This window comes from Pseudopipra pipra, chromosome 2 (assembly GCF_036250125.1).
Source record: "Pseudopipra pipra isolate bDixPip1 chromosome 2, bDixPip1.hap1, whole genome shotgun sequence".
Lineage (NCBI taxonomy): Eukaryota > Metazoa > Chordata > Aves > Passeriformes > Pipridae > Pseudopipra > Pseudopipra pipra.
The window spans coordinates 43,295,029-43,313,172 of record NC_087550.1 but is presented as its reverse complement, the minus strand read 5'-3'; the positions used below and the strand labels follow the sequence as shown (position 1 = coordinate 43,313,172).

Genomic DNA, 18,144 nt, shown 5'->3' with positions numbered 1-18,144 from the left:
ATATCATGTATTCAGTTCATGAAGGTTGCAATAAGAGAAGACTTCTCAGAATGAAGAATGGAAGCTGAATGTCTTTGTGTCACACTTATTTAGGATGATGGGATGAATTCAGTGATAGAGGACCTGCAAGGCTGTAGTTTAAGAAGGCGAGTGTGTAATATGTTCTAGCTGAATGTCCCCTTTGACATGTAATCCAAAAATATTTTTATTGCTGTCCTCTAAAAGGAAACGTTCTCAAGCACAGTTTTCAGCATTGTGTATGGTTGTGTCAGTGTGGCTTGCAGAGGTGTGTTTGTAAGGAAATGCTACTGAACTCCCACTGGTTATTTTTCTTCTCTGTTCATCTTAGGTCAAAATTAATTATGAAAAGGAGAAGTGCAAGCTGCTAAAACATCCACAAGGTGAAGATATGTGGATGCTTGCTGATGTGAATGAACATGTGGAACAACTGGAAAAGGTGATGGAACTGTAAATCATTGAATTGGATTGTTAGCTTTACGACATGTTTGTGTGAATTGAAGGCTTTGAGGGCTTTAAGATGATCTTTAAAAACTTTCTAATTTCTGATTTCTTTATGTTTTGATATTAGCCTTTTTTTAACATGGAAATAATCTTTTACTTGCAAAGACAAAAAATTTCCGTCATTCAATTCCATCTTTAGTTTCTACAAAATGCAGAAGAGCAAGTGCTGCCAGACAAGTCCCATGGGAAGAAATCTGGAGGATCCAAGGCTTCATAGCAGTCTTATTTGTGGTCACTCACAGGAGAAATCTTAATGGAGCCTCTGAATATCACATCCTTTTAGTGTAGCAATCTGTGCAGATATTTCAACAAAGGAAAGATGTGTATTAATGATGTAGTGATACCTGAAGAAATAGATTTGACCAAAATAAATGTAGTGTAGTAGATATTCTATGTATAGTTATAGTGCCTCAGTGAAAAACATATGGAGAGGGGGAAGAAAAACCAATTATGGATGTGAGGCATGCCCTCCCTGCCTCTACCACCCCACCCCAGCCCACCCCTCCCACCACAACAGAGAGAAAGGTTAGTGAAATCAAAACCTAGCTATGTGTGGTTTACCTTTTTTCAGTGTGGTTTGGTAAGTGGGTTGTGATTATTTTTCTTGTATGTGTGTGATTTGTTTTACTGGATCTCATTTACAAACATTTACTTGTAGGAACATTCTGTGCAGAAAAAAAAGAAAAAGGATAAGCATTCAAAAAAAGCTAAGAAAGAAAAGAAGAAAAGTAAGAAACAAAAATCTGAAAAGAAGGATGACTTATCTGATAGTTCTTCAGTAAGTAAGGAATTTTAAAATACTTCAAATTACAGTCTTAAAACTTGAACCATTTTAGTTGCTGTGGGTAGACATGGTTAGTAAAATTTAGACTAATTCTTACCATTTTCTGTTGGAAAAAACTGTGGCAAAATTTATCGATTTTAATATACTGAGTATTTAATCAATTTAACATAGGCTGTTATGTGGGTGCCTGTGAATTTTATAATATTGAATTCATTCATTAGGAACTAAAGGATTTATAAAAAATCCTTATTCTGGGATAGAGAGGAAAAATTCGTAGGTGCCCTGTTGACCCTGGTATACGGTGGAACGATGTGTCTGAAAGTGCAAATATACTTTGATTTTAAGCATGAGTTACTTCTGCCTTTTTCTATGGATGTTCAACCATGGACACTCCCAGCAACATGGAAATTGTACATGACTCAAGTGCATTTGAGTCTGTAAGCAGATGCCTTCACATTGAGGGACACTCTGGCAAAACAGCACAGAGACTGCATTAGAAATCTGGTGCTGCTTTCAATGTGTTTTTCCACATTGTGGAAAACATCCTCCCAGCATTTTGGTGTGAGTCAGCTGGCACTGTGATTTTTAATTTTCAGAGAGTCAGAGAGTCTCTTTTGTTGAGTGAAGGAATGTGCAGCATGATGAGATTTATTTTTTAGGGACTTATACCAGAGATGAACTATGATATCAGTGTGGGAAGTAACCTAAGGCACAAATGTCCTGCATTTTCACATGGGAGTCACCAAAACCACAACAGTGACTCCTAGGATACAACACAGTCCTGGCTGTAACTTCGATCCAAAGTCTGTTATTCCTATGACAGGTTCATGTAAATAGCAAAGCAACTGTCAATGGAGTCCTATTTACTTCAAGTGCAAAAGTGCAAGTGTAGGAAGCTGGATATGAAAAGAGGAGGCAATAGCATGTACAGTGCTTTATATTGTACTGTGTAGCTGATTTTATTTTTTTAGTGTAAAACATACTTAGTAATGAAGTAATGCATTTTTTATTTTGTTTTTGTAATGTCGTAATCCTAATTGATTTTGATTTTGTTTTTATTATGACAGTTTTAGCTTTAGCAGTGTTATGCAAATACCAGTATGAAGTAGTGTTATATAATGTGATGTGCTCATGAAGTATAATGGAGTCTTTTGATCATGAAGGAACAATCTTCTGTGAGAATATCAATATTCTGGTTTTATTATCAGTATTTTAAAATATTAAACAGTATTATATTAGTAATGCTAATCATGATTAATTTTTGATTATCAATTCAGGATTTTGATTATCAATATACTTGATTAGTATTGCATTTTATCAACTAATGTGTTAAGGTGTTATTATTATTCTTTACATTAAACTCTCTTTTTAGGATTCTTCAGTTGAATGGGTTGAGTCAAATGTGTCACAGTCAGATGACACAGAAAAGACTGGGAAGGTCAATAAGCAACCAGATGCTGTGAAAGAACCCTCACTGCAGGTGAGCAGGCTGATAACTACTCCAGTGATAAATTCAGCATGACCAACTGTGAAACATGCTTAGGTTTCTTGACAGCTCTTTTGCAGTGTGTTGAACAAAACCTATTTTACAGACAAATGTCTTTGCTTAGCTAGGTGAATGCTACTTTTCATTCACTGGAAGACTTCTCTACCTAATAGCTCGTAGTGTTTAAGAAAGCACTGCTCTTAATGTTGCCCCGCACCAGTTCCTTTCATCGTCATTTGTTTTCATCATCTAACAACTTGATATTCTTGAAGAGGTCAGCTTAATGGCCTTGACTAAATATGTTATTTTTTCTTCATAATTTTGGTGGGTGTTCTATAAATGAATGAATTTTTCCTTCTATGGTGCTTAAACAGATATAAGGAAGAGAGGTGTAGAACTTCTCAGTGATAGTTTTTATGGCTTCAGTGCCTCTTCTGATTTTCCTGAGTGAATTCTGTGCCCAGTATTTTGGAAAATGGAGTAATACTGAAATGAACTGCAGTGATTTTAGTAACAAGTATAGTCACATACCACAACATCCTCAGTTGTGTAAAAATGATTTTTAATTTAGTGTCTAAATTTTTTTCTCCTGAAAAAAGTCCCTGTATCTCATTCTGAATTGATGCATCTTGTTAAGAGAAATAAAAAGGGACTCTGAATCATATCTATTGTCTTGGAAAAGTATGAAGTAATGCAGTGTGTGTCTTGATAATTTATACTACAACCACCTTTTTTAAAGCATTTTTTGGTATACTGTATAGCCTGGGCTTGTCTGGTTTTGGATGAAGAGTGTGCTTTTGACAGGAATTTCCTAGTCATCCCTACTTTTTTATTTTAGCTTATGTTATGAAGAAGTCTTGGAACACATAAATCCATTTCCTGTTGGATTAAACTAAATTAGAGGATGTGTTCTCAAAGTGCACCTAAGGTGCTTGATGTGACCAGTCTTGGCCTAGTCCAGAGTGCTTGCTTAAAAAAAAAAAAAAAGACAGAAACAAAAATAAAAATCCTCAAAACACAAATCTGAAGCCTATATGAGAGTCAGAGTCAGGCACTTTTCAGTGGTGCTCAGAGACAGGACCAGAGGCAATGAGCACAAACTGAAACACAGGAGGTTCCTTCTGAACATCAGGAAACTTTGTTTTACTGTGAGGGTGTCCAGGCACTGGCACAGGTTACCTGGAGAGGTTGTGGAATCTCCATCCCTGGATGTATTTACAGTCCATCTCTGCATGGTCCTGGGCAACTGTCTCTGGGTGTCCCTGCTTGAGCAGGGGTTTAGACCAGATGACTTTCTCCAGAGGTCCCATGCACATCCACGTTTGTTGATTCATGTTGCTGGCTAATATGGGCATAGGTATTACTGAATCGCTTGAAGATAGGTTATTTTTCAGTTCTTTCTCTTAGAGGAGATCTGAGAAGTGGAATGTTGGGTTTCACCCCTGAAACTCCCTGTTGTGTTGCCTAATATAATTTTTAAATAACAGTGATAGCGTGACATGTAGCATCTGTTCAGATTGACAGCTCAGACTTGAACCCTATTGAAGATAGCAAGACTCTTCTGCAAGATGTTTCAATTTCTATGCTAGAATCATAGAATTGCTCTAAATACTTCTTTTTATAGAGTAATTGCTTATAATGTGTATGTCACTGCCTTCTTTTGAGGCTTCTGGATTTGTGTGTATAAACGTAGTCGTTATATCTAGGCTTTTTATATACCACTTTTCTGTAGAGTAGTCCTCATTTTTAAAATCTCCTTGGTCTGGCCTAGGTTTTGTAAATGCAGTTTTCTACCTGATATCTTGGGTACAGTTTACAGGCTTCAGATGTATAATTGTTGAGTTTGAGGGTGCAGTTAATGCCTAGATATCCAAGGTATAAACTATGCTCAGTTACTGATTGCAGATTTTGTATGCACTAGAAGAGATATAAAAGGTCAGGAGGTCAAAATTAACAAGATGAGATGTACAGTGTTTCTTGAAGCAAATAATTAGCAGTCTGTAAAATCTTATGTTTACTAGTGTCTTAAATATGTTGTGAAGATATATTTCAAATTATGGAAAGACATTTCTGCAATTTACTTGTGTATTAAAAAATTGAAAGATTAGGGTTCTTAAAATGGTATTTCCTTTTCATTAAAGTGTTTTATATGTGTTTGTAAAGCCTATACTGTTTATTGTCAGAAACATTTGTCAGTAGTTGCACTAGTTTGGTTTGTACATAAGCCATGTTTCTGTTGGAATTATGAACGCTGATTCTCTGTTTTTATTTTATAGAGAGAAGAATGGATGAATTTAGACTTCATGTCATTGAAAACAACGTCAGTAGCAGCTGTCAAAGGTGAAAGACACAAAGAAAAAGTATTGGAACGACAGAAAGCTCAAGAACTTGAGCAGGTAGGAGGAATTAATATATTAAATTTTTTCTGCAGTTTACTACTTGGTTCAAATATATAAGTCTTTGTTGTTATTTAAACTAATGCCTGATGCATGAATTGATAGTTATTTTAATTAAATTGGTCTGTTTGGGATGAGAAGGCTTCGTATATCCAAGTTTATCTTGTGGAGAAAGGCCTTTAAACTATATTCTAGGTAAGGAGAAAGTCAATTTTGTTAATACTAAGTTCTGTAATATTTGAAGGGCTCCTGAGATATTTTACTTAATGAAAATGACAGATTGTTGGTCTCATCACCTTCTCTGTGATGTGTGTGACAGGAGTGCCATTGGTTTGTGTGATAAAAGCTTACTTAAGTTACTGTCTTAAAGTCTAGAGTGCTAAGGCTTGTTTTTTCCTGAAGAAAGAATTCAGAGCAGTTGTTGTGCCTTTCATGTCCCCGTTGTTGGTGAACACAGGAGTGATCAGGGTCTCACTGTGCAAGGGGTTGCTGTCATTAAATTAATTCTGTTTACATACAGTTGATGACTGTTTCATTGACAACCTTAAATTCAATTTAGTCTGATCTCAAAACGCAGTTACTGATCACCATCTAATATTTACTTGTCCTTAGATTTTACAGTAAGTCCTTTGTTGTTGTTAAGTGTTCCAGTTAATTGTGTCTGGGAACCAGATTGACCTGGAATGCTGTTACTGTGTCGTATGTGGTGCTTTGGTTATTGTCTTTTGAGAAGAGATTAATCTTTTTTTGTTTTTTTCTCCACATAATTTTTTTACTGAACATGATTTCTGAGCTGTTGAAGGACCATTTAATATGGAGGTCTTAAATCATCAGAATGTCAGCATGTATTATATATGGTTAATGACAATTTATATGTATGCTTAATCCTGGAAGAGTATGATTCTTATAGACTCTCCCACCCAACTCCTTGCTGTCCATGCAGGTTTATACTCTTGTGTTTTCTGCACCAGTGTCTGTTCTTTCTTTGATGCCCAAAACAATCTGTATAACAGAGGCATACAGCATGCCAGTGTTGGGGGTGAACTGATGATATAACATAGACTTCACACGCAAGTCTCACAAAATTTAGTAGATATTCTAGAAAATATCTAGAAAATACAAACCATATGCTATGTACACATTAAAATTATTTCTGTTTTAGGCCATGCTGTCTGAGAGAGAACTTAATCCCTATTGGAAAGACGGTGGTACAGGTTTGCCACCAGAGAAGGATGAAGAAGCTTCAGTTAAGAAAGGTAAACAGCAACTTTTGGTAATATTCTTAAATTTCTGCTGCAGTTTCTGATCTCTATGCTGCTAACAAGTTACTGCTAATGTTTTTGTAAATGCTTTATGAATTATATATATATTATTAATAATAACAATAATAATGTAATAAAGTAAAATTTGGATGGAAATTCAATAGTGAATATTGGGTTCATATTATAGTATGTTGTTTGTTGTTTGTTCACTGGTTTTTAATCTTGAGTGGTTTGACCTTCAATATCTTTACTGAAATTCTCCATTTTGAACTAATTAAAGGAAAGCATGATTTAACCAAGACAAGATAAATTGTTGTCGACTCATTTGGTTCCTTTCATTCCATTACACAAATTACTGTTTTAAAATATTCACCCACAGAAGACTGAGTCACATTAAAATGAAATACATTACAGATGCGGTTTATGAAAAATACGACTTCTGTAACCTTTTCACTGCTTTCCTTACCCCAGAGTTATCCTGCCTATTTCCAGCAAGCACAGTTAGAAAAACGTTTTTCATGATGTCATTAAGCATTTATTATGTGATAAGAAGGGGTCCTTGTATTCTGTCAACAGGGAAGAGTGGGGTCTGTGGCTTTTTGCGAGCCTTTCCCCATAGACAGTCTGTCCTGCAAACCATTAGCCTCATGCCTACTTTAGGAGTCACAGAGATCAGTGACCTGTAAGAGGTGACAGGCATCAGTGAGTGTGTGTTCAGAATGTTAAGACCTCTGCTAGCTTCTCAAATGGAAAGCAATTGGTTACTCATTCATTTTCTGAGAAGGCGAATCCACTTGTTTCTGTATAAGGGGTATGCCGAAGAATGGACACAGAAAGTGGAAACAATGAGAAAGCTCCTTAATGTCATTAAAAACCCCCAGAACTTCTCATATACTCATATACTAGTCCTGTCTTGGAAACTGCTTGTTGTGTTCTATGATAAAGTAGAGAAGCTTAAATTAAATCTGTGGTATTGCTGAGGTATAACCAGTATTAACTTATGAAAACAGGTAACTGTGTTATTATATTAATTCTGTTTTTCATTTGCACCCCCTTCAATTTTTACATTAAGTTTAGGTGAAGGTTTGATGTCACATACAGAGTAAGGTTAAATAGGAATAATTACTTGATATTTAAAACTGTGACCTCTCATTGTTTTCTACTTTAGTTACAGTGGTAGAAGATGCTGGATTAAGTTGGCTGCGAAAATCATACCAAAGGATGAAAGAGCAGGCTGAGAGAGAGAAACGAAATTTTGAGGAAATTGTAGCTGAGAGATATGGGGTGAGGATCTTCAATTAAATTTTCTTCATACTAATAGATGCTTGGAAAAGATTACTTTCATAAAAAGGCACAAGTACTTAATGTGTAGTGTAAGACCTAAGGAAAGAAACAGGAAAAAACAGCCTCTTGAAGCTTCTCTCAAGTGATGAAGAGTTTAAAGCTACCCAGCCTTTTATGCATTTTGTTTTGTTAATTTTTTTTTTTATTATATGGGATCCTACAGTAGATTTAAAATACTTAAACAATACCACATGGTCTTTAAAGTGTCATGACTTTTTTATTCTTTTTTATAGTCAGTGGAGATATTTCAGTCACGATTAGAAGAAGCTGAAAAAGCTGCATCCAGAAAGGAAAATTATCAAAGAAGTGGAAGGTGGAGGAAAACTGACTATTCAGAAAGTGAGAGAGAGAAGAAAGAACAGCATATTGAAAAGGCGACACGAGATGAAGATGATAGAAACAGGAACACGTTTGGGGGCCATACTAGGGAGAAGGATGGCAAGGGATGGGCACAAGAGGACAAAGATTACAAAAGAGGTATGTCAAGAAGAGACCAAGAATGTGGACACAGGAGCATGGACTCCCTATTAAGGGGCTACAGCTCCAAAGGAGAAAAATACTCCAGTGAAAAACGAAATCAGGAAAAGGGTTCATCTTTAAGCAATATGAAACACAAATTTTTGAAACCCTCTGAAGATGATTCATCATCTTACAGTGCACCTAGACACTACAAGTCAGAGCAGTCCTCTTCCAAACTGCCTGTTCATAGCTCTTTGAGCAGTCGTTTCCAGAAACCTGAAGAGGATACTGCCGTGTGGACCAAAACACACCGTGAAGATAACAATGAGAAATTACTATCTGATCAAAAATCATCAGGTACTAGGGAACAAACTGATGGCAATAGTTGGGAAAGACCTCCAAGTGATGAAAAAGAGAAGTTGCGACAGGAGTACTCAAGCGATATCTCTGAGAAGAAACAGACGTTATCTGACAGTAAAACATCATGCTCTAGGTATTTTATGAACTTCTTTACTTGTTTCTTCTTTGCTGTATTTTTCGTGGCAAAGTATACCAGAAACTCTTACCTTCTTCATGGCAGTATGAGACCTGATCCTATCAGATCTCTTTAGTTTGGAGGAGTCTAGCCTCCAGCTAAGGGCAGCTACAATAGACCACTGCAGAAGTAATGAACACCCCTTACTTGTCCTGTCTCCTCAGCTTATTTGAGAATTGCTAATGCTAGATTATTTTCTGCTTGTTTCTAATGTTAGTTCACACTGCATTAAAATTGGCCTCTTAGGCAAAAAACCTGCAAAACAATATCTTAACTGTCGATGAATTTATAAAAGACAAACTTGAAATGTTACAAAATGCTGACTAAAACCTGAAATAATTAATACAGCAGGGATAGGTTTTCCACCTGTGAGATGAATTCACATGCTTAAGTAAAGAAAAATAGTAGAAGGTATTGATTAGAAAATGCATTTTGTGTGGAAAAGAGGAAGGATTAATAGGAGTGGAAAGGGAAACATAAACTAATAGGCAGCAGGAATTTAATTTTTCCTGACTTGCTTTAGTGAAAGACAGCGAAGAATAGTAAGGAGAAGTGGTCAGAAAAGTAAGTTGTAGAGAACTGACTTTTCGCTCTGCTCAAGGCCTCCTGTTCTCCAGTATTAACAGCTTACTGGTTCTCACAGTGATTTGTCTAGGGTGGTTATTACTGTGAATGCTTTCCTTCAGATCTTTGCAATAATATGTAGGCATGTGCAAAAGTCTGTTAGTTTCAGGGTGGTTTTAATTAATTGTTTGGGAAAGCTGGACAAGTAAATAGTCTTGATTGGAGTGTGTAAGAAGAATGGTATGATTTAGTTAAAACCAGCATTTGATGAAATATGACCGAATGTAATTCCTTCTTTCTTGTATGCTTATGTCAGTTATGTGCAGAAAACTTCTTATAGTGGGGTTATGAATTTACTTTCAATTATTTGTTGGATTCTAATAAGAAGATACCTTAAAATTGTTTATTTTATTTATAATTGTCCCTATGTGTAGTACTTGCAGATACCTCACTGTGTATTTCCAAAGAAAAAATGTACATAAATGAGTCCTGCATGAGTTACCAGCAGCAGGCATCCTAGTCTACACAGTTCTTTATTTATATATATTGGGTATTTATTCCAGATTTAGCTTGCTATACTTTGATAGAAGCCAATGAAATTTAAATTTTCATTAATAGCAAGAATATAAATTACTTGCGTGATGTTCACTTAATCTAATTTTTTTTTAAAAGCGTGAGCTTGAATATATGTAATGGCAGAAGTAGTTCCAAATTCTGGCATGAATAGTTTTGCATACTATGGGAAATTCCATTCATAAATGTTTGTCATCTCTTGTTTATTGTGTATTTTAGTGTTTGCCTAGGTGCTATTTTGCTGGAAAATGAGAAATAAATTTTTATACCTGTTTTAGTTACTCTGAAAAAAAAGTCTTGTAGCATTAAAGCTGTGATGTATGAGACATTATTAGACATTCAAATTTAGCAATCCTCTTTGTTTTCCTATATATCACCCAAATAGTTATTGCCTTGAAGTGTCTGGGTTTTACCAGTTAAATGTACTTTGTAAACTTCTCATTAGAATGATTCATGGTGTATCTGAACTGAAGCCTGTGAGACTTCCTCCGCTCTTGAGTCCTGATTTGTGCATGATTTTGTTGAGGTATAAGGTCTCCACAATCCACAGTTGTTTTCCACCTGTCTTGAGGGATAGGAATAGGGGTGGGAGGTGAGGGGGAAGGTGTGGAGCTGGTTGTTGCTTTGTGTGTGTGGTGTGTTGACCCCCAGCAAGCAGCTAAGCAGGTACCCAGCTGCTTGCTTGTTCTCCATTCTGCAGAGGGAATCAGAAGAGCAAAGGGGAGAAAAACTCCTTATTGAATAAAGGCAGTGTAACAAGTGAAGGAAAGGGACAGCAACATGTGATGCAAAGGCAGTCAATCACTCACCACCTCCTATGAGCAGACTGATGCCCAGCCGGTCTTTGAACAGCAGCTATTTTGTAAAGAATGCGCTCTCCAACCATTTTTCCCTGAGCGTGATGGTGCGTGACAGGGAATAGCCCTTTGGCCGGTTTGGGTTGACTGTCCTGGCTGTGACCCTCCCAAGCCTCTGCTCCCCCCATCCTGCTTGCTGGGGGTGCACAGTGAGACCCAGAGAAAGCCTGGAGGCTGAGTAAGCACTGTTCAACAACAGCCAAAACAGCTGTGTGTTACCAACGCTGTCACCAGTTAAGTCCAAACCACAGCACCATACAGGCTGCTGGTCATGAATGAGTGGTTTAGAGTCGCTCAAAGAATCACCATCAAAGGTATTTGCAAAAATGGTTTTAATATGAATCTACAAAAATGTGACTTAAAGTTTGGTGATAAGGTTCACTCTGTTATTTACTACATGAGTGAAACATACAAAGGAAAATTGAGAGAAAATTAATTTAGAATGATTTACACAGAGACTGAAGACACAAAAGGGTAAGGGAGACCATCCCATTGTGTCATGAGGTTTTGAGTGAACACCCCCTTGCCTTCTAAACTCCTGATGGAGATTGGGTGTGGCTAGGTTCAGTCGTAGTCTCAGACTTGATGAACGGTTTATATCTAAAGGATTACATCTGTAATCAGTTAGGATCACCTAAAGAACCAGTGTCCAAGATTTCAGCAAAAGGTGATCCTAGTGCGATGTTGTAGAAGTATCAGTTCACCACAGATGAAATTTTTACACGACTTCTGATACAGCAGCAGTCTGAGCTTTGTTCACTGTTTTAAGATGGATCAGAAGATTTTAACAGTACTTAATCATTGACTAATTTAACATTTATGAAGTGAATCAACATGATTTACTACAATCACAACAGTGACTTAATTATAGATCTGAGATGACAACATTCATCCTATACTGGCTATAGGGTATTTAAATCAATTCACACACACATGCATACAGACAGAAAGAGTTATTTTATAGGGATATATGTGTATAAATACATAAAGATATATGTATATAAATGTATGAAAGTATGTCTTTTAAGGGTTCCTCGAGTTCAGTGAAATACTTCAAATGTCTTGGAATTCCTCAATGGGCAAGAGTTGAGCCTCAAGGAGGGAAGAATTTTGGCCCAGGCCCCCTTGTCAGCTTTTCACCATGGTCCTCCAAGCGTTGCAAACTGGAGAGTTGGCAAGTTCACTATGACAATGCTATGGGAAATGTAAATACCATCCTAGCCAGACCTAGTAGAATATGTAATTTTTGATACCATTGCCTCAGTATTTTCTTCAAAGAAGCAGCTGCACTATTAGTCTTTTTTTTTTTTTCCTATGTTCAGTGATGGTGATTCACTTTTTTTTTTTAATTGCAAGTACAAAAAACTGTACCTTTTAGCTTTTGGTTGCCTCATGTAGTAAGTGCAATGCTAATTGTAACTGGACAAAGCTGGAGATTTTGGGAAATGAAATTGTGTACGGAAGTGGTTTGCTTATTCAAGTTCAAAAAATTCAATTATTATGATAGAAGTGCTAATTCTCTTCCTCACAAAAGAGGAATAAGCATAGGAACTGTTTAGCTGATATTTTCTTTTGCATGTGTTTTCTGTTTTAGTACTATTAAATCTAATTGCACATCTTCTTTGATATTTTAATTGTATTTCTTAGCCAATACAATTACTGAGCTGATGTATTAGTAAAGTGGTGATTACTTAGGCTTGGAAAACCATATAGCCCTTGCTTACTGATTTAACTTATTTCCAAGTTCCTTTAAGCTCACTCTTAACTTCAGAGATTTTGTGTGTTTGAAATACCAAATGACCTGTCTTCCTATTCCATTCAGTGAAAATTGTCTTTTTTTTTTCATAGAATGTTGTAGAAAATTCTGGCTTTTGGAACATTTCAGGTTTCAATATGTGCAGTAGTTATCTGTTGGGAATAATTGATAAACTGCTGCTTTCTTTTTCTTACTAGTTTCTACAAGTTTCAAGACTTGTAATACCTGTCCTTTTTCAGTGGTGTTGTCAGTCAGTTACAAGAAGTAAATCTTCTTTCAGGTGAAGGCTTGAATTAAAAGGTGTTTCTGGTTCAGTTCTTTATCTCTCATGCTGAAAATATAGCTCTTGAGTTTTATCTCTTCTAAAGCACAGAGGAAGTTTCTTCAGCCTATAAATCAAAGTAATTTGGACAGTAGTATGACACAGATTAATTAAAAGTGCTGATTGGATATCCAAGGGATCTCCCTGGAGGAAAAGTCCATCAGCTAGTGTTTGCTGGAAGTCACACTTAATAATGGGACTTCTTCAAAGTTTAATTTGAGACAAGATAAAAAGCAAATCAAAACAATTTCTCAAGTCTCAAAATGTTCAGACAGTGACTCAAGCCATAGCACCTTAAAAAAAGCATATATGAAGTAATAAACACCTTTATTTAAATAGTCTCCTCGGTATTGAAAAATATAGATTAAGGAAAAGTGAGAAGGTGAGCTTTGAGGGTTTTGTTTCTGGTGAAGTTAAGGTATATTTTGCTGAGTTTTTGGGTTCTGAATTAGGGGTCTTGAAAATAAAGAAAAGCAACTTTGGTAATTTTCTCAGGACTGGGGAGACCTGGCAGTTAAAGATGACACCATCTTCAAGTTTTCCCATTCTTCAAATCTGACAGGGTTTTACCATATCAAGTAGTGGGTGAATTCTCTTTCTAATAGCAGGAACAAATATCATAACTGTATTGTATCATAACTCTTTTGTGTTAGATATTTTACTTTTAGAATTAGTTGGTTTTAGTCTTTCCTAGAGTTAGAGAACAAGAGCCAAACTTTGATGCCTCTTTGCAATATTTCTTGGAGACTTTATTTATTATTATAAGAACTCCTATGCTGACCTTTTAATATTAAAATTAAAATACAATACTGTTCATTACTAGCTGCGGCTTCCTGAGGGATACTTCTTATTTTTAAAATGCTACCAGTTAATTTTCCGTGGAAACTCTGTTGTATCAGCCATAACATGTTCAGAAGCAGAGATTGTACTGAGAGCAGATAAGTATGGGAAAATAAGTAGTTTTCAAGAGATGGAAGGCCACTTTGGCTAACAGGAAAACAGCTCAGAAAAGGGCAGTTTTGCTGAGAAGTAAAAGCATGGCCAAAGCCAGAAAAGAGAATTAAAATGGGTTGAAATAACCTTCTGTTCCTCTTTCCCTTACTTTTTGCCTGCTTATACCTGCTACTGTCTCTTTGACTGTTTTTTTGTGCTGGGAAAATGTTCATAGATAGTTCTTTTCATTTTAATTGATCTCAAAAGTAAAAGGAAACAAGCTTCATAAAAATTTTATTCAAGCTCTTTGGCTTCAGAGTCCTTGGCAACTTCTGACTGCAAATACATTTTTATATGTTGTTTTCAATTATTTTGACAGTAGGAGCATATGTACCAGTACAGTAGGCAAATAATACTTAATTACAGGGGTGAATACTGCAGTGTTTTTCTATGGGTTTAGCGCAGCTGCTGTTTTACAGATCATCAAAGGATGAGCCGCCTCGGGTCCTTAGTGAAGAGGAGATGAACAGACTGGGAGCGAAGATCGTGAAAGCAGAACTCATGGGAGACATGGTAATGTCTTTGAAAACTGTCGTGATTTACTGCAATTTTTCTTTAGAGCTCCCAGTGATTTAATTGTTTTGGTTTCTCTTTTTTTTTAAAAGGGTATTGATTCAAGCTAATAAAGACCTGCAGAATTTGGTAGGGTTTGAAGATACTGCTTTTACAGTAACTTTTGCTTTAAATGCAATGGTTCATAGACTAGAGGAGAGGATTCAGATCCCTAGGCTTTGTAGGATAAGCAGCATACCCAAAACCAATTGTTCTCTGCCTTTTTTATAGTATTTTATGTCTTTTTATTAGAAGGGGAGCAGGTGAAAACTACAGAGCTCCCTGTCTATGTTACAAGGTAGACAGTTTCTGGAGCTTTTCTTGTTTCCTCAGCTTTGTCACAAGTAGGTCCTTGTGGTTCATGGCTCTGCTCTATAAGCCTGCTTATTAATTATGGTATGGAGATATAAAACTGAAAGGAACTGCATAGGCCATTGCATCCAGCTCAGCATTGAGAACAACTGTAGTTGTTTCAATGTTTTGTGGTCAGCTCCACAAAATTCCTGCCCTGAATGAGACCGAGTCTCATGTTTAGTGTTGCTTTAGGAGGTTTGTTTCATTCAGCAAGCTGATCCTGAAGGATCAAGAATTTCACTCTTTCAGAACACTAAACTTTGGAAGTATATATTTTTTATTACACTATATATATTTTTTATTACACTAAGCATGGCTATAATGAGTTAATTCCATTCAGTAGTACTGTCTGGAAGTTTCAGTTATAAAAAGGTAGTAGTCTGTTAGTTTTTAAGCTGTGTTTTTAAGTGCTTACTCAGAATAGCTGCTCTTAAGAAACTTTTTTCTTAGTTTTTAGAAGCAAATCCTATCACTGTGGGCCTTTGTATCTTTTTTTTAAGATTAATTTTTACTGCACCTGTTTAGTTTGCTTCTTGTGACGCAATATTTACACCAAATCTGCATCACAAAGAAGTAATAAATAAGTATGACTTCAACAGCTAAATTAGTATTCCCTGAGAGCTATTGATTCTTTGATTTGTGGGAAGTTTTAGGATGTTTTGGCACTATTGCTGGATTAGGACATGCTGTCCATATTTTATAAACATTTTCTTTTCAAACCAGTTTTATATTATGAATTCTTTTCCCACAGACTTTAGGCATAGATGTGTGTGTGTAGCTTTACAATATTTCAACAGCTGTACCTTTTCTAGAAATCCTGTCCATTTGAAATCTTATTAGCTTCAAACATGAATTAAAAGTAACTTCAAGCAATGTATTTCCTACTAAGATATAATGAGTGTTAATGATTTAAATAGATGTCTCCATGTTTTAATCTGTAGTTTTCCTAGTTAATATTAAAAAAATACTCTACTGAAGAAAATTATGAATGTAATTATATGATAGGTTTGTGAGGTACTGGTGTAGTCACTTAAGATATTACTTTATTATGTAAGACATTTTCCTACAAGGGAAAATGGTTGAAGCTATCTATATACTAGTTGCAAAAGTGCTGGGGAGGGGAAAGTTTTCCAAAGACCTTCATGGAGATCAGCAAAATTTGTAGACTTTTTTTCTTCCCCTTCTGCTTAGCTTCAATAGTATTGCCCAAACAGAAGCTTGAGTGCAAATGTTGGGGAAGGGGCTGTCCCATTCAATTAGTAACTGAATATGCGTAATTTGACAAAAAATATACAGGTGTTCTGCAGGGAGAGTATAACAACAGTATAAATAATAAAAAAAACCTAATCCTTGACTTGTTTTGTTTTAAAACAAGGTCATGGTCTTCCTCTGATCAGATTGAAAATTCAGCTTGTTTAAACAAGTTCATCCCCACACACCAGTACAAATGGTTATGTAACAGCATGGCTGGAGCTCAAGGTTGGCCATGTGCGACAAATGAATTCTGAATCTGTTTTTGTACTGACTTGCTGCTTGGTGTTGACCAAATGACTTAATTTTGGGGCAGCAAGTATGGGCATGCTTGTTGGAGTCCAGTCAATGGAACTGGCAAAGGGGTCAGAGTGGTTCTATTTCATGTAGGTTGATAGGTTGCCACCTGGCAATTCATAGCAGTCCAAGATATTCTAAAATACTTGTATTTATTTAATAAACAGATGGTTGAGGGAACAGGACCATCAGAAACAATTTACACAAGATTGTAAACGGTTCTCATATTTCACCTTTTGTACATTTTAATACTCAAAATAAGGTCTTAAGTGCAAAGGTTGGACATGCAGTGTGGGGAGATGTAAAACTGCATTGTAAAAATGTCTGAGAGATATTTCCCTAGACCCATTGCTTGCATGTGTGTGTATAAATGGGTATGTGTGTATATATAAAAAAAATAAAAGGATACATAGGATAACCTGGAAAGGTTATACACCTGATGTGTTCGAGCTTCTGTATTTAGCTTTCTATACATAAAGTAATATTTATGCTTAGCATTTATTAGTAAAAAAAAGCATTTCTTAGTATAAGGTACTAATGTTTAAGGATACTTTTTCTGCTCTTTTTATGGCAATTCATGTTTCTATACTTCAGATACTTTTATTCTGAACATTTTTTTAATATTTTTTATCCAGTAAAGAATTGTGTAAATTGTATTGACATGTCTTATTTAGTCTTTTATGTCATTAGAGTTTAAAAAATAATTTCAAAACACAAAAAAATGGAATGAATAGTTAATTCCGATATAAAGGTCTCTTAAAAGTTTCAGATGGTTAAACTAATGGAGTATAATCACTTTCTTTGAAGGAATTGGCTTCAAAACTTCAGGCAGAACTTGACAATGCTCGCAAGTTGAGAGAGACTCAAAGACAGATTCCAGCAAAGGCTGGCAAAGAGGTAAGGGGGAAAATACTCTTCTTTTTTTTTTTTTGCACTAAAACAGTGGTACAATACAGGTAGCAACTGAATTAGAGAAGATCAGATGTACTTAGGAAAATTAGAAAATGTGACTTCAGGTGAGTTACTGTTCAAATTAAATTGTGCCTTTTGTTGGCAAACAAAACTATCTCCATTGTACCTTAGCCACTTCTATGGGATTTTTTTACTGGTAATAATTTTCTCAGCAAGGATATGTATCTTCCATTAAAAATGAAACTGCTATGTGTTGTGTTGTTGACTGTACTGGCTGTTAAATAACTGTAATGTCTCTGAAGAAGCTGGCATTTTACATGTAACTCCTTTTGAAGGGTGGTATTCAAGAAACAGATAGTAAGCATCTTCCATACCAACACTGATACAGCTACAAGGAAATACAGTTAATATCTCAAGTTATGAGTTCTGTCTTCATGAGGGAGACAAAATTTTAGGCAAGAATTAATGTTCTTGTTTAATTTGACCCCAATCCCACAATGAAAATTCATTGCAAGTGATCTGAGTTTGAAAAGCCACTAACTTTTTTCTTTTCTAGAAGGCTTCATGTCAGACCTCATACGTTGACTAGTATTTATCCAGTCTTTAGAAGGCAAACTGAACTGGAAGTTGATGTGTGGCCTCTAGCTAACTACCTTGTGGCAATAGGATTAAAGTCTCAGACTTTGAATTCACAAGAATTTAAAGATACAAAAGCTCTGTGTAGATAGACTACTTCATTGCAGTGCAATTCTTGGGCATGTTTTTCGTATATATATATAAAAAAACCTGCATAAAGCAGATTGGAGTTGTGTAATTACATAGGAAAAATCCATTCAGATTTTAAAATTGGAAAGTAGAGAGAGTGTTGTGGGTGGGCCTCAAAAATTGGTGGACACCTGTTTCTTAGAAACTGAGTCAAGAATAA

At 35.8% G+C, this 18,144-nt stretch overlaps 1 protein-coding gene across 1 annotated transcript in view; it reads left to right on the top strand.

The window, feature by feature from the left end:
• The window catches only part of CWF19L2 (CWF19 like cell cycle control factor 2), a 70,729-nt gene that overhangs the window by 10,900 nt on the left and 41,685 nt on the right, over positions 1 to 18,144 (top strand). The window contains exons 2-10 of the mRNA XM_064645214.1: positions 350 to 457; positions 1,181 to 1,300; positions 2,679 to 2,786; positions 5,069 to 5,188; positions 6,351 to 6,444; positions 7,619 to 7,734; positions 8,028 to 8,746; positions 14,273 to 14,366; positions 17,115 to 17,204. Of these exons, the coding sequence (XP_064501284.1) occupies positions 350 to 457; positions 1,181 to 1,300; positions 2,679 to 2,786; positions 5,069 to 5,188; positions 6,351 to 6,444; positions 7,619 to 7,734; positions 8,028 to 8,746; positions 14,273 to 14,366; positions 17,115 to 17,204 (1,569 nt within the window). The remainder of the gene's footprint in view (positions 1 to 349; positions 458 to 1,180; positions 1,301 to 2,678; positions 2,787 to 5,068; positions 5,189 to 6,350; positions 6,445 to 7,618; positions 7,735 to 8,027; positions 8,747 to 14,272; positions 14,367 to 17,114; positions 17,205 to 18,144) is intronic.